Source organism: Bison bison, unplaced genomic scaffold (genome assembly GCF_000754665.1).
Source record: "Bison bison bison isolate TAMUID 2011002044 unplaced genomic scaffold, Bison_UMD1.0 scf7180017864171, whole genome shotgun sequence".
In the NCBI taxonomy this organism is placed as follows: domain Eukaryota; kingdom Metazoa; phylum Chordata; class Mammalia; order Artiodactyla; family Bovidae; genus Bison; species Bison bison.
The window spans coordinates 4,399,381-4,412,319 of record NW_011494743.1 but is presented as its reverse complement, the minus strand read 5'-3'; the positions used below and the strand labels follow the sequence as shown (position 1 = coordinate 4,412,319).

The 12,939-nt window shown below is 48.3% G+C and overlaps 1 protein-coding gene across 3 annotated transcripts in view; it reads right to left on the bottom strand.

The window, feature by feature from the left end:
• Positions 1-1,305: 1,305 nt before the first annotated feature.
• Positions 1,306-12,939, bottom strand: part of TATDN2 (TatD DNase domain containing 2) — a 22,163-nt gene continuing 10,529 nt past the window's right edge. Inside the window, exons 4-9 of one of the 3 annotated variants that reach the window (XM_010842118.1) lie at positions 9,230-9,462; positions 8,596-9,067; positions 6,611-6,738; positions 5,251-5,434; positions 4,660-4,835; positions 1,306-4,281 (exon numbers count right to left, since the gene is read on the bottom strand). In XM_010842118.1, the coding sequence (XP_010840420.1) occupies positions 4,695-4,835; positions 5,251-5,434; positions 6,611-6,738; positions 8,596-9,067; positions 9,230-9,462 (1,158 nt within the window). In that variant the 3' untranslated portion in view covers positions 1,306-4,281; positions 4,660-4,694. Of the gene's footprint in view, positions 4,282-4,659; positions 4,836-4,952; positions 5,050-5,250; positions 5,435-6,610; positions 6,739-8,595; positions 9,463-12,939 lie in introns of those variants that run through there. The other 2 variants (XM_010842117.1, XR_825468.1) reach the window with 2 other exon arrangements.

Here is a 12,939-nt window from a genome sequence, read left to right as displayed (position 1 = left end):
CCACTCCAGTATTCTTACCTGGGAGATCCCACAAACAGAGGAGCCTGGCGGGCTTCAGTCCATTGGGTGGCAAAGAGTTGGACACAACTCAGCACACACACATCCCCACTAGAGGAATCTAAGGTATTGGAAAGCAGGTGGATGATTTGGGTGGAGGAAGCGAAGTCCACCTCCAGTGAGCCAGCTTTTCTCTCTGATGCAGAGACCCACATGTGGGCCTGGAGCTGAGGCACATCCCAGCTCTAAAACTTAGAAGGGGGGCCACCCTGATCATTGCTGACAATGCCCAGAGCCCTTTTCTCAACATCCAGAGGAGCAGCCAAGGCCCAACCATCATCAAACAGCCCAAGAAACCACCTCCTGACCTGGTGAAGCAGCCAGTCTGGGTTCAGGGGAGGATGGGTGCCAGGCTCCAAGGAATGCCAGTCACCTGTTGCTCCCCCACAAAGACAAGGCTTTACACCTTTCTCAGGGGGCACACACAAGCCTTCTCTCCCACTTGCCCAGGTCATTAATTCCAGAAACAGATGTTAAGCACCCACTGTGGATGGGGCTCTCTCAGCTGGCCCAGGTAGCATGCCTGGGTGGAACGCTATGGGCCTCAGACTCAGACCCAAATGTGAACTCCAGCTGTCTGATCCAGCCCGTGACACTGAACTTCTCAGGCTCCTCCCATGTAAAACACCCACCTCCCCAGTCAAGACTGAACAGTATCTCCCTGGAGGACATCTGCACACAGTAGGCATTCAGTTATCCTAAGAGCCACCTTTTACTGCATTCCTGCTGTGCACCAGGCGCTGTTCTAAACACATCTCGCATGAATTTAATGTAATTTCAGTTAATTTCCACAACAAACCCACTTAAGAGGAAGAAGACTGAAGTTCAGAGGAATTAGGTGACTTCCCGAGGCCACGTAGCAAACAGGTTTCCGACCGACCCAGAGCTGTGGGCTTGGGCCTAGGCGCCCCCATGTTCTGCTGTTCTCAACCAGGGTCACCCTCTTGCCCTGCTACCTAAGGTAGCCTTTTGTTTCCATTTTTCATTTTCATTCATAAGACATGGGATCAACTTGGAGTAGGCCAAGGACAATTTCAAGTTGACAACTGGAAGAAATAAAAACTGACTGCAGGGAAACAGGGGACACACTTGAGAAAATGCAGCATCTCACACCTGGTCCAGCCAGCCTTCTCAGACCTGCCCATGTCACTTCCCGACAACACTGCCTTCCGGCTCTCCGAAGCAGGTACATTTACGCCCTGGGCTGAGCAAGGCATTTACACAGGAAAAACAAAAACAACAAAAATGTCCTTATGAAGAAATTGTTTTATAAATAATATGCCTAGTACATCAGAATGATAGCACGTGTGTTTAACTTCTTACACACTTACAGGGGTGTAAGAAATTCCCTTAGGACAGTGTACACAGAGGAATAGAGACCCATGCTTAGCAACCACACTTTGGTCTGAGTTCACTTCCAAACACTGTTGACAGACGAGCATTTACAGCAAGCAAGAGGGCTGCCTGGCCACTGACCAACAGTTCTGCTGCCGTCCTGGGCACTGTGTTCAAGCAGCGTACAGTGGACATTTGCCTGGATTTTACAGAAATGAGTGACACAAAAATGAAAGTGCTCACAGTAAATGATTACTATTGGTCCCAAGCTTAATACACAGGGAAAGGTGGAAAACACCAGGAAAGCTGAGAGCAGATTTCCAGCCACACAGAGACTATCTCTGTGTCAGGCAGACACAGCTGCCGTGCGCTTAGCTGGGACGGAGCTGAGACTGAGGAATGTGCTGGAAATACACAAACCAATGACTGTGCGTCCCAGATGAGGCATTAACAGATTCCAAATTCATCAACTGTTCTTGGAACAGAGCCTCCCTTTGGACAGGCTTACTTTTGGCTTGAGCACTTCTGTCCAAGGATACGTAAGACAGGAGGAAGTTCTGTTTCACTGCGTCCAGAGTTTGCCCAGAGGCACCAGAGTTCACAGTCCAGAGCCCACAGTGCAACGGAGCCATCAACAACACCCTTCTTTCTTCCATTTTTTCCCTCCTGTTTCATTGGTCAGAACAAAGAACGTGTCTATTTTTCAAGGCTAAGAAGCAGAAGTGTATCTGGGTGTTCCTGGGCAGTAAAATGAGAGTAAGTGCTTAGAGGCAGCAGAGATCTGGAGAAGGTACCCAAGCTGCTTACTTCCAGCTGAATTCTGCTGAAGCACATATTCGAGAAGGTCTCCAGACCTCTGGATCTTTAGGGTACAAAGGTAGGAAACAACCAAACCACTGCTAACACTGAGAAATGCAAACACACATGGAGACCATGGGCTGAAGATCCATCACTTTATTTTCAGAAAGAGATGGCCAAAGGGGACGAGGGGGCAGAGATACAGAGGCATGCCAGCAACACAGCAGAAACAATCCAGTTGGCCATCTAAAACCTGTAAATGAAACACAGTGCCAACTGGCTTTCACCCCCCTTCCCCCCCATCCCGCCTGCCACAGGTCGCATTTCACTGTGTAACAGAAATGAAAATCCTTAATCCTGGAGATAAAAGTAGATAGCACCTGGTGCTTCACCTTGGCAGGGAGACTGCGATGGCTCTGAGACATCCACTGAGTTGTCACTTTTAATCACTGCACGCGGGCCCGGCTGGTTTCCCTCGTTGGTGTCGTGATTTCCAGGCCTTGTTGTGAAGGAGACGGCTAAGCGGCAGTTCATTTGGGGAACAATGAAGCACTCTGAAACACTTAGTCCTCCAAATCTTCCAAGCAGGAGAACAAGGCTCTGGACTCCCCAGATCTGAGGCACAGATGATGCACAGCTGATCCATGGAAGGTGGACAGTGAATCAAGGCCCACTTCCCAGGCCAGCAACTTAGGTCCCCGGGCAAGGAGGAAATACCACACACGAAACGCCAAGTCCTTTTCCTTGCAGCTCACGAGGTTCCAAAGCACCTTCCACAAACACCTAGAGGGGTCCAGTGCAAGTGATGGATCTTACGGTTTCGGCTCCTGGTCTCCAAGAGACAAAGGACTCAGGGTGGCCTGTCTCACTGAGGAAGTTGGAATTAAGGATCCTTTTGTGCCAAGTGCCAGAGCGTCCTCACTCTTAACCTTTGACTGTCATAACCTTCCAGGGTCTGTATGGAACATACTTTCACAAGGCACCAGCAGGGCGCAGAGCACAGCTCAGAATTTGAGACGGCCTGGCTGCTCAGAGTCCGAGGAGGGGCTCTGACTTCCACCATGGAGAAAGAACACAGTGGAGGCCAAGGTGAGGGAGAGCCCCAGGCCGGGAAATGGGAGATTCATGGACACCGGGTCTCTTGTTCTGCATAGGCAATGGACAGGGCTGGGCGGCGCCAGCAGAGCTTTGGAGAATTAAACTGGTTTACCTCTTGACCTGGGTGGGGCGCACAAGGGGCCATTACGAGAGATGGAACAGAAGGAGTATTTTTGGTCCAATGCTGCAGGAGAAGGGGGCAAAGTGGAGGCCAGCAGGGCTCAGAGCCCTGAGGGCAGGCTAACAGTTTCTGCGGCAGACTGGACCCTTAGCGGTTAGTTCAACATAACTGAGGGGGAAGAACACCTTCCCTGGGGTCCTTGTCCTCAAATAGGCTTCCTCCTCAGGTCCTCCAATCAATCCAGGGTTCCCTCAGCCAGGACTTGCCCTGGACAGTGGACGCCCCTCGGCCCTCTCTGTGTCAACAGCAGTGGAACCAGTGAGACCGCAGCTGAGGTCCTTCAGCCAGTGCTGACGCAGAAATGACACTGGCGACGGTGCGGGCCAGACTGAAGGTTATCCAGGGGAGCGAGGGGCTCCTTCACCGGCCACAGGAGCGTCAGCCTCCAAGACAGGTCTCTGGCCAACGTCCCCCAGAGATTTCCCACTCAGGATTTGTGTTTAGAGTGGAGAACCAGGAACCACACCACTGGCTCACGCGCACTAAACGAGGAGCAGTGTGACTTCACACACAGACTGCTTGCGCCTAAGCCACAGACACAAGCTCGGAGTAGGTGAGTTTGCTGCGCCCTTACACCCTCCCCTTCTGCCCAGGTCACCCTGGAGCACCACGGCCGGGAGGCCAGCCCAAGCCCCTCGCCTACCCACTGCACCCCATCCCACCCTCCCCAGCCGGAAGCACAGGCCTCTGAGGAGGTCTCAGGAAACACCCTGTCCAGGTTTCCTCTGTCCCAGCTGGCTCTCCAACATCCTCGAGTGGGGACCCACAGGCAGAGCTCACGCGGCCTTTCTCCTGTCAGGCCGCTGGTCATCCTGCAGGGTGTGGGGAAGAGAAAAGGATGAAGGTTAAACTCAACTTCAGGGGCGTCCCTGGTGGCTCAGCAGTAAAGAATCTGCCTGCCAACCCAGGAGATGCAGGTTCGATTCATGGGTTAGGAAGATCCCCTGGAGAAGGCAATCCACTCTAGTATTCTTGCCTGGAGAATCCCATGGACAGAGGAGCCTGGAGGGCTCCAGTCAAAGGAATTGCAAAAGAGTTGGACACCACTGAGTTAGCACACAAACTCAAGTTCACTCAAGACAGACCAGGCTCATTGCTCACCCCATGTTTACCTGCTCCACATTCATAGAGACCAAGTCATTTTTTGTCTTGGTTTTGCAAAACTACACATGTAATGTGATTTTCCCCACCTTTCCTAGGAGACTCCTGGTGGCACCCTCCCTGCTTAAAGACTGTAGAGGCGGCGGGTGTTCTCACGCAGGGTGGCCAAGGTGCTGGCGAGCGGCAGGTCTTTGACCCTGGCGATCTCTCGAACCGTGTGCAAGGCCAGGCCCGGGTGGGCGTACTGGCAAAGGCTCTTGGGAACCTGGAAGACACCAAGCATTCAGGACATCGCTGTGCTTTCTGTGCACAGCCGTCAGGCGCGTGTCCCCCCCGGCCCTTCCCGAGCAGGGCCTCTGGAGCTGTGTAGAGACCCCTTTACCTGCAGGTGCAGGGAGAGTCCCAGTCAGGGGGGCTCTGGGTGAGCAGGGTCCCACGCTTCCTTGGACAACCCTCTACAGGGTAGGGCTTTGCACTGCCTGGAAGAGAGTGGTTACCCTTCAGCTTCTCAGCCCCCTAGACTTTGGTTCTGCAAAGCAACAGAGAGGCGACATCTACACAGCCAAGGGCGGGACCTGGAAAGGTACTGGGCGCTCTGGTCCTGCCAGCCTTGCGCGGGTGACCGCCCACCGCCCACCCTCTCTCCTCAGCGCCTCAACTTAGCTTGAAGACGGCCCTACCTGTCGAGGCAGGAAATAGGGAGCATCCGTCTCTACGATGATCCTCTCCAGCGGGATCTGTTTCAGAGCTTCCCGGGCCTCCCAGGCAGAGGAGTAGGTCAAGACGGCTGTGAAGCCCACGGACATGTTGGGAAAGTGGTCCAGCAGGGGCTCGATGACCGGGTAGCTGCCGGTGAAGCAATGCCTGCGAGGAGGAGAATCCCACATCAGGATTCTCTCGTTACCCACTCTGCCGAAGCCCCAGCTCCCTCTAGACATTTCACCTCTTCTGAGTTAATGTTGCTGGACAAATTCTCAAAAATGCAAAGACTGCATCCGAGGGAAGGACTCACAGTCGACACAGTCAGAAGCAAAACTGACAACCGCAGCCCCTCCGGATCACGATACTATGGGCAGAAGTTACGTCCATGTCATCGAGTACACCGGAAGGGGCCTACGGGTGAATTTTTCTTCTCTTAGCCTGACACCTGTCCATGTTCTTAGTACCATATACACCAGCCCAGAAGGGCCGAGTGACTGTGCCTCGTCTCATCTCTGGCGGCCGCTCCACTCAGAGGCGTCACTCTTTGCCTGGGTGCCTGGAAGGCGGTGGTCTAGAGGCCTGACAGCCCCGCCCTCTTCAGTCACCTGTCAGAACCGGGCTTGGGATCTAGACTCTGTTTCTTCAGTTAACCCATCTCACCCATCTTGAAAGAGCCAGCTGGGCATCACCTCCTGGCCCCTTGTAGCCAGAGGCAGCTAAGGGCCCGTGCTCTGGCTCCCTGTGCCCAGCTCAGCCCCACACCCTCTGGGGAGTCACCAGCGGACCGTCTCTCACAGCTCCTCCAGGGCCCCCTCGAGCCAAGCCCATGCCCAGAACGGGCACACGGCAGGAGGCTGGTGAGTTTACCCAACTAAAGAACCCCTAGATACCATTTACAGAAGATACCTCCTGGACTTTAAGGTGGGGTAGGGAGGAGTGGGGAGGGATGAGCTTTCAAACTGCAAGGAGGAGAGAAAGTTTCTTTTCTGGTGCCCTGGAATGGTGTGCTCAGTCACTGGACCCACAGCAGCTCCCCGCAGATCAACAGCTCTCATTTCTGAGAACTGAGCCTCCGTTACAACCTGCTTCATGGGATGGGGGTCACAGCGATTCAGGGTATTAGCTCAAACCATATGAAGCTGTCATTTTTTACGTAAAAAGTGGTCAAGTATCAGAAATTTCATATGGGTCAAAATGATAGCTAATCTTTTGAAAAGATTCTACGAAAAGACCTAACATTATCAATGCTCTTTTCTCACTGCATTTGTTTTTCCCAGTAACATCCTAGACAGAGGGACATGTTCACTTCCTTTGCCCGCTGAAGTTCCAGGCTCTCACCTGTGAATCTTGTAGTCTGGAGGCACAAGTTTTTTCATGATTTTCAGCAGATCTTCATCAGCTTCCCGGCAGTGGATCACCAAGGGCTTCCTCAGAGACACGGCCAGCTGTAGCTGCCTCTCAAACACCTGGGAGAAGGTAGCGACAAGACCTGTGGGTGAGGGCCATTCTGGATGTCTGTTACCTCCAGAGCAGCCAGTCCAGTGGGCAACCCCCACCATCTCCCATTCTTTGTTTTTAAGCTCTATAATGCATAATAATAGCTAACATTTACTGACTGCTTACTAGATAGTAGTATTATTTAGGTGTATTATAACCTGTAATCCTCAAAAACACCCTAAGATAGGGTGCTCAGCCCATCATGTAAAGAAACGGAGGCTCCAAATGAGGCCAGATAACTTGCAGCTGATTAGCTGGAGCACCCGGATTCAAACCAGAACCCAGGCTCTGCATGGAGCAACCACTAGGCAAGGCTTATTTGGGGCTCCAGGGGCGGGGCAGGGCTCAGAAGCAGCACTCCAAGATAAGTGTGCTCTCCTTCACCGCCCCTGCCCCTACTCCCACTCCCAAGAGGGAGCCCGTCACCTTGCACACCTTTTCCTCCGTGAAAAGTTGCCATGGATGTATCTGCATGATGCCTGACTCTCAGAGGTGCTCAATTATGTGTGGAAAGAATAAATACTAAAGCTATATCCTGCAACTTGCTTTCTTAACCAAAATCACATCTGCTAGGTGAGTACCTACAGATACATTAAAAAAAAAACAACGCTCTTAATATTTCCATGAGTAGTTTTTTCCAATCATGGAATATAATTCACGTTGGAATTTTTAACATCAAATTAGAAGATGCTTTGAGTCAGGTGACTCACTCGAGAATGACATGTTCAAGTCCAGCGCTCGCACTACCTTGTCTCAAGATAGCGGCAAATTACCAATACCAATTCTGACGTAACTCAGGTTTAACCTGTGTTTTCAACTAAAGGAAGTGAGCCAGGAAACCAACAACATGGAATGCTTTCAAGGACTTTAACGATGAGCTAATCCCAGTACCGACAGCCCACTGGAGCCCTCTTTAACATATATGCCCTCTTTGAACTCCTCCAGAGGCAGAAGGCTGCAAGAGATTCTAATTTCAACACTTAATTTTTGCTTCTAAAAAGCTACTATTTGCATAATCAAACTACTATAGACTTGGGGTGGAACATTACATGGCTGTTAAAAAAGCATATTTTTCAAAGAATATTTAATGAAGCGGGAACATTTTCACGGTGGAAAAAACATTCAAACTACTACTTTCAATTAATCTCCTAAATTCTTTTTTAAAAGACACGTACATACAGCACTCGTTTCCTTGATTCTTTGACAGGTACTCATAAGACATGCCACCAACTGTTCCATGCAACTCTCCAAGGGATAGCGACAATAAAAATATGAATTCCAAAACACATCTGAATTTTAAAAACTATTAGGAAGAAAGAATTGTTAGGGGACAGGAACAGTGGCTGCAGTGGAGCATGTGTCCTCCTCAAGAGCCAGCAGAAAAAGAACAAGAGGAAATGAAGCTCACTACAAGGGAGAAGTCATGGTCGCTCTCTCCTGGATTGGGAAATGATTCTCTTTGCTCATTTGTGTGTTTTGCAAAATATTCTGCAATGGGCACACTAACTTTAAAATCAGAAGAAAAACATATTGTTTAATTAAACAAACAAAATGTGTTGCTTCCCAAGAAGGAATGGAAGCTTTGACATTTGTATCATTAGCTGTAAAGGTCATTCAGCCCCTACCCTCTTCTTTCGTAATACAACCGAAAGGAAAGCAACAGCTTGCGAAGCATTTGACCAATGACATCTGGGGTTGGGGAGAGGGGGTCTGGATAAAAGCAATCATGTTTTTAGAGATTCTGAATTCTTTAGTTCCCAAAGTGGAGAAACGCTTACGTAACCACTAAGAGAGGAACACTGTGAGCAAACGAAGGACGACGTTACCTTGTGCTGCTCTGGGACAGGCGTGGTGCACTTGTGAGAATAATCCAAGCCCATCTCCCCGAATGCCACGGCCTTGGGGTGCCTCAAGGCCTGCAGAAGATTCCTTTCTTGACTCTCACTGTAGTAACGTGCAAAATGCGGGTGACACCCAAAGGCACCCCACACCAGATCCTCCTGCAACAGGTCCTCCCAGAGGCCATCAGTCAGGGTGCGAGGATCGCAGAAGTCAGAGATGCAGCCCTGAAACTCCTTAGGGAAGGAGCTGCTGTAAATCTTCCTGAACTTGCTGAAGGTCCCTTTGAATGACAGCTTGGAATACAGCATGTCCAAGTGACAGTGGGTGTCGATGAAACCCTCCAGCCTGGACTCCCGACGGCTCCTGGGCAGGGAACTAGACGCAGGTTCCTCAGCAGGACGGGGCAGCACGTCCTCCTGGAATGTTCTTTTCTCCTTCACGTGTCCCTCTGAGCTTCTGGAGAAACGAGATGAACGAGACTTCCGGGATCTGCCTTCCTTGGCAGCCTCAGGCTCCCTGGAGGTGAGCGAGGGGCTCACCGTCGAGGGGGGGGAAGAGCCCTGGCAGCTCCTGCCCGCCTGCGTCGTGTCGCTGCTGCCACTGCCCACGGACGGGTACCTGGGGGTCTTGGGACCGCTGGCCCAGTAGCTGGCATAGTCACACCAGGGACTGCTGTACAAGTGAGCTGGGTACATGACGTAGTCCGTGGGGAAGGCAGAAGCCTCTGGAACTGTGGAGGGTTTTAGGGGGACGGGCTCCTCCTGAGAGAACCTGGCTGTGGAAATCTCGTCCACGTCGGACCAGTCACTTCCTGAAGAGGTGCGCTCCATCACCACCTCCCGGTCCTTAGGCTGCAGAGGAGGAAAGAGACAGAAGGTTTGCCTTTGACCTGTGTGAGGACAGCCTCCCATGCTCAGCCACCAGCCAAATAGAGGCCCTGGCCACTCTCAGGCCACGGAGATGGCACGGCATTGACTCCTTAGTGCACTTTGTCATCTGGCTTCCTGATTACTTCGCAGAAAGTGAGCCAGGTTACCACGGAATAAACTTGGGATCATGGTGTCATGTGCCCTCCCTGGAAGGGAGGCTGTGCCTGCATTCCCTTTCTGAAGAACCCCTCTTGGGAAAAAAAACTGCTCTCTAGGACATACAGGGTATGGGGGGTGCAGTTGTTAGAGAAAAGCACTGCCCAGCATCTCATCACTAACAACAGGTCTGCTGCGCATTCAAAATATACCACCATGCAGCTGGAGTCCTTGGAGGCTGTGCCTGCAAATTCTTTGACGTTACTCTCCATTGAAAGTGGGGTCTGTGACCCCTCCCCTTGAACCTGGGCCAACTTGTATGGTAACTGATAGAGCCGGAAGGGACTGCAGCTTCCAGGACTAGGTCAAACCAGTCTTGCTCCTCTGGGGGAGGTCGACTACCGTATGACTTCTGAGCACCCACAACCACATCCTAGAGGTCACAGGTAGGTGCCAAGCACCAGCTGCTGGACATGTCCACATGTAAGCACATCAATAAAATACCTCTCACATACACTAACAGATAATTAACACCTTTGCAATCTAGCTCTTCAAAATATATTTCACTATTTCCTCTTCCCCCAACAACAAAAGTTAATCTGATTAAAATTATAAAAAATGTCCAAATGGAAGGTAAGGGTTTCTCCTCAAAATGATACTTCCCTTTTCTGAGGGTTCATTTCATATTTAAGTCCTCACAAAGTCTCTTGTAGACAAGATACACTCTTTTATTTGAAGAAGATAAATGACCCTAAACAAAACTCAGTCAAGCTAATTTGAGTATTTATTTAAAGAGGTTCCTTAAACTCGTTTTTTTTTTAAAGGGAGATGGGAAGCAAAAAAAGGTAACAGATTTAGTAATTATTCCTGGGGGTATGACCTCACAATTCTCTGCTACATATCATTTTAAACAAAGGTTTTAAAGATAGTTTTTAGTTTTTTATAAAGATAACTTTTTAAAAAGCAATAAGCTAAGTGGTTACGTATAAAATTACACTGGAAACTTAAAAAACATAAAATATGTAGGAGGAGGAATAGGGCAACACAGGGCCAGTTGGAAAGCTACTTTTCACTAAATACATTTTTTAGTTTTAAACCCTGGAAATATATTTCCTAAAATACTAACTGAAAGAATAATTAGACATGGTTACACTGTAGGATGCCCCAAAATTTACCTCCCAAGACTGAACAAATGCAAAGGGATTTGCAAAGGGAACAGCTACTTGTAATGTGGTATAGAATTTCCAGGGACAGAATAATACAGACCAAAAAGTGCTACATCGTATCAATGAGATGTCAGCTACAGGAAATTCTACAAGTCAAATGACATCTTTTTTTGTTTAATATATGTAACAACAAATAACATGGAATGGAAAGGGGAGGAGGAATCTACAGAGACTAAGAGATTTAACACTTTAGAAAATGACACAGATGACTCTTACATCCTGCTTCAAACAAACTGAAACAATCATGAAATAGGGAAGTTTAATCACTGACTGGATATGTGTGCTCAGTTGCTCAGTCGTGCCTGACTCTCTGCGAGCCCATGGACTGTAGCCCACCAGGCTCCTGTGTCCATGGGATTCTCTAGGCAAGAATAATGGAGTGGGCTGCCATTTCCTTCTCCAGACTGACTGGATAGTTGACCCTATTAAGGACTGGGGGGACAGGGCAGAGGGAGAGATTAGAACTGTAGTTATGCTTGTTTTTTCCCTAAAGATCCTAATTTGAGAGATAAACACCAAAATATTTATGGGTGAAATGATATGGTAGGTGCAGTTTTCCTCCAAATAATTTGTGGAGAGAAAAGGGATACAGAGCTCAAACAAGACAAGATCGGCAGTGAGTTAGCACTTATTGATGATGAGTAATGGGTAAGTGGGTAATTTTCATAAATATTTTGAATATCTCATAATAAAAACTTTAAATGGAAATAACAGCAATTAAAATGCTAACTCAGATGGAAGGGTAGGGATGTCCTCTGGGTGCTTCACAAACTATTATCTGAGGGTACTGGTTAAAAACAAAAAACTAATTCTACAGTTCCATCTCAGACCTCTTGAGTCAGGTTCTCATTCTTCTCATCAGGGAAGTTCAGGAAATCACATTACATGACTCAAAAAGTAACTCCAGTGACAACAAAGACCATGTCAGAGAAACATGTGAAAAGGTTCAATAAAACTAATCAAATATGAGGGGGTGAGAAATGGCAGAGTAGGGGGAAAAATGACTTCAGAAAATGCACATGTACCTAGGAATACATATGATAAACAGACTTTGGCGACATCATCTAAGACCTTCAAAGACTTTATATATAGTCAAGTTGGCCAGGAAAAGGTTTTGGATTTCCTTTTTGGGAAAATTGACAATTACCTATACTCAAGACTGCCTAAGGTTCAAGTACATATGGTGAAATTTAAAGCTGCATTTATTGAGAGTCTACTATACACGAGGCACTGAGCAAAGTATTTTCATGTATTAATTTAGCATTCAGCAAACTTCAGCCCACAAGCCAAATCCAATACACTGCCTGTTGGTTTAAGTAAAGTTTTATTGGAATATAGCCAGGCTCATTCACTTTAATATTGTCTATGGCTGTTTTCATGCTATTACAGAAGAGTTGAATAGTTGCAATGGAGGCCTTAAAAGCTCAAAAAACCTAAAATATTTACTATCTGGTCCTTAACAGACAGTCTGCTGATCCCCATATTAGTCTGTGATAACATTTAAAGAATCATGCCTTTTTATATAGAGGAAGAAACGGGGGCTCAAAGAGGTTAAGTGACTTTCTCAAGACTGCAGTACACCAGCAGAGCCAGGATATGAACTCAAAATGTCTGATCTCAACACTCATCTGCTAACCTACCCAAAAATATCCTCAACAGGCAATCTAAGTGTCCAGTCTGACAAACAGGAGTTTGGGCATAGAAGTTTGGAAAGTTCACCCATACCAGGGAACTCCAGGCAATGAAACAATGATCTACATTAGACAGAAACACAGGCATTATACACTGGGTTGGCGGGAAAAGTAGTTTACAAAACCTACTGCTCTTGGGGTTTCCAATTAAATACAGCACATGTGGGTTTTGTCCTTCCTGCCAAAAACCTCTTATTAAAGTTATAGGAAATGGACTTGGAAAAACATAAACCTATGAAGAGAAAGCATACAGAAAAAAGAGCAAAGCAAACTAAAAAAATAATCAGATACTAGAAAGCAGATAAAGGAACAGTCACTGGATAAGCAGATCACAGATGGCCAAAACCTAGGCCTGCAGTGAGAAAACCCCCAAAACATGCTGAATC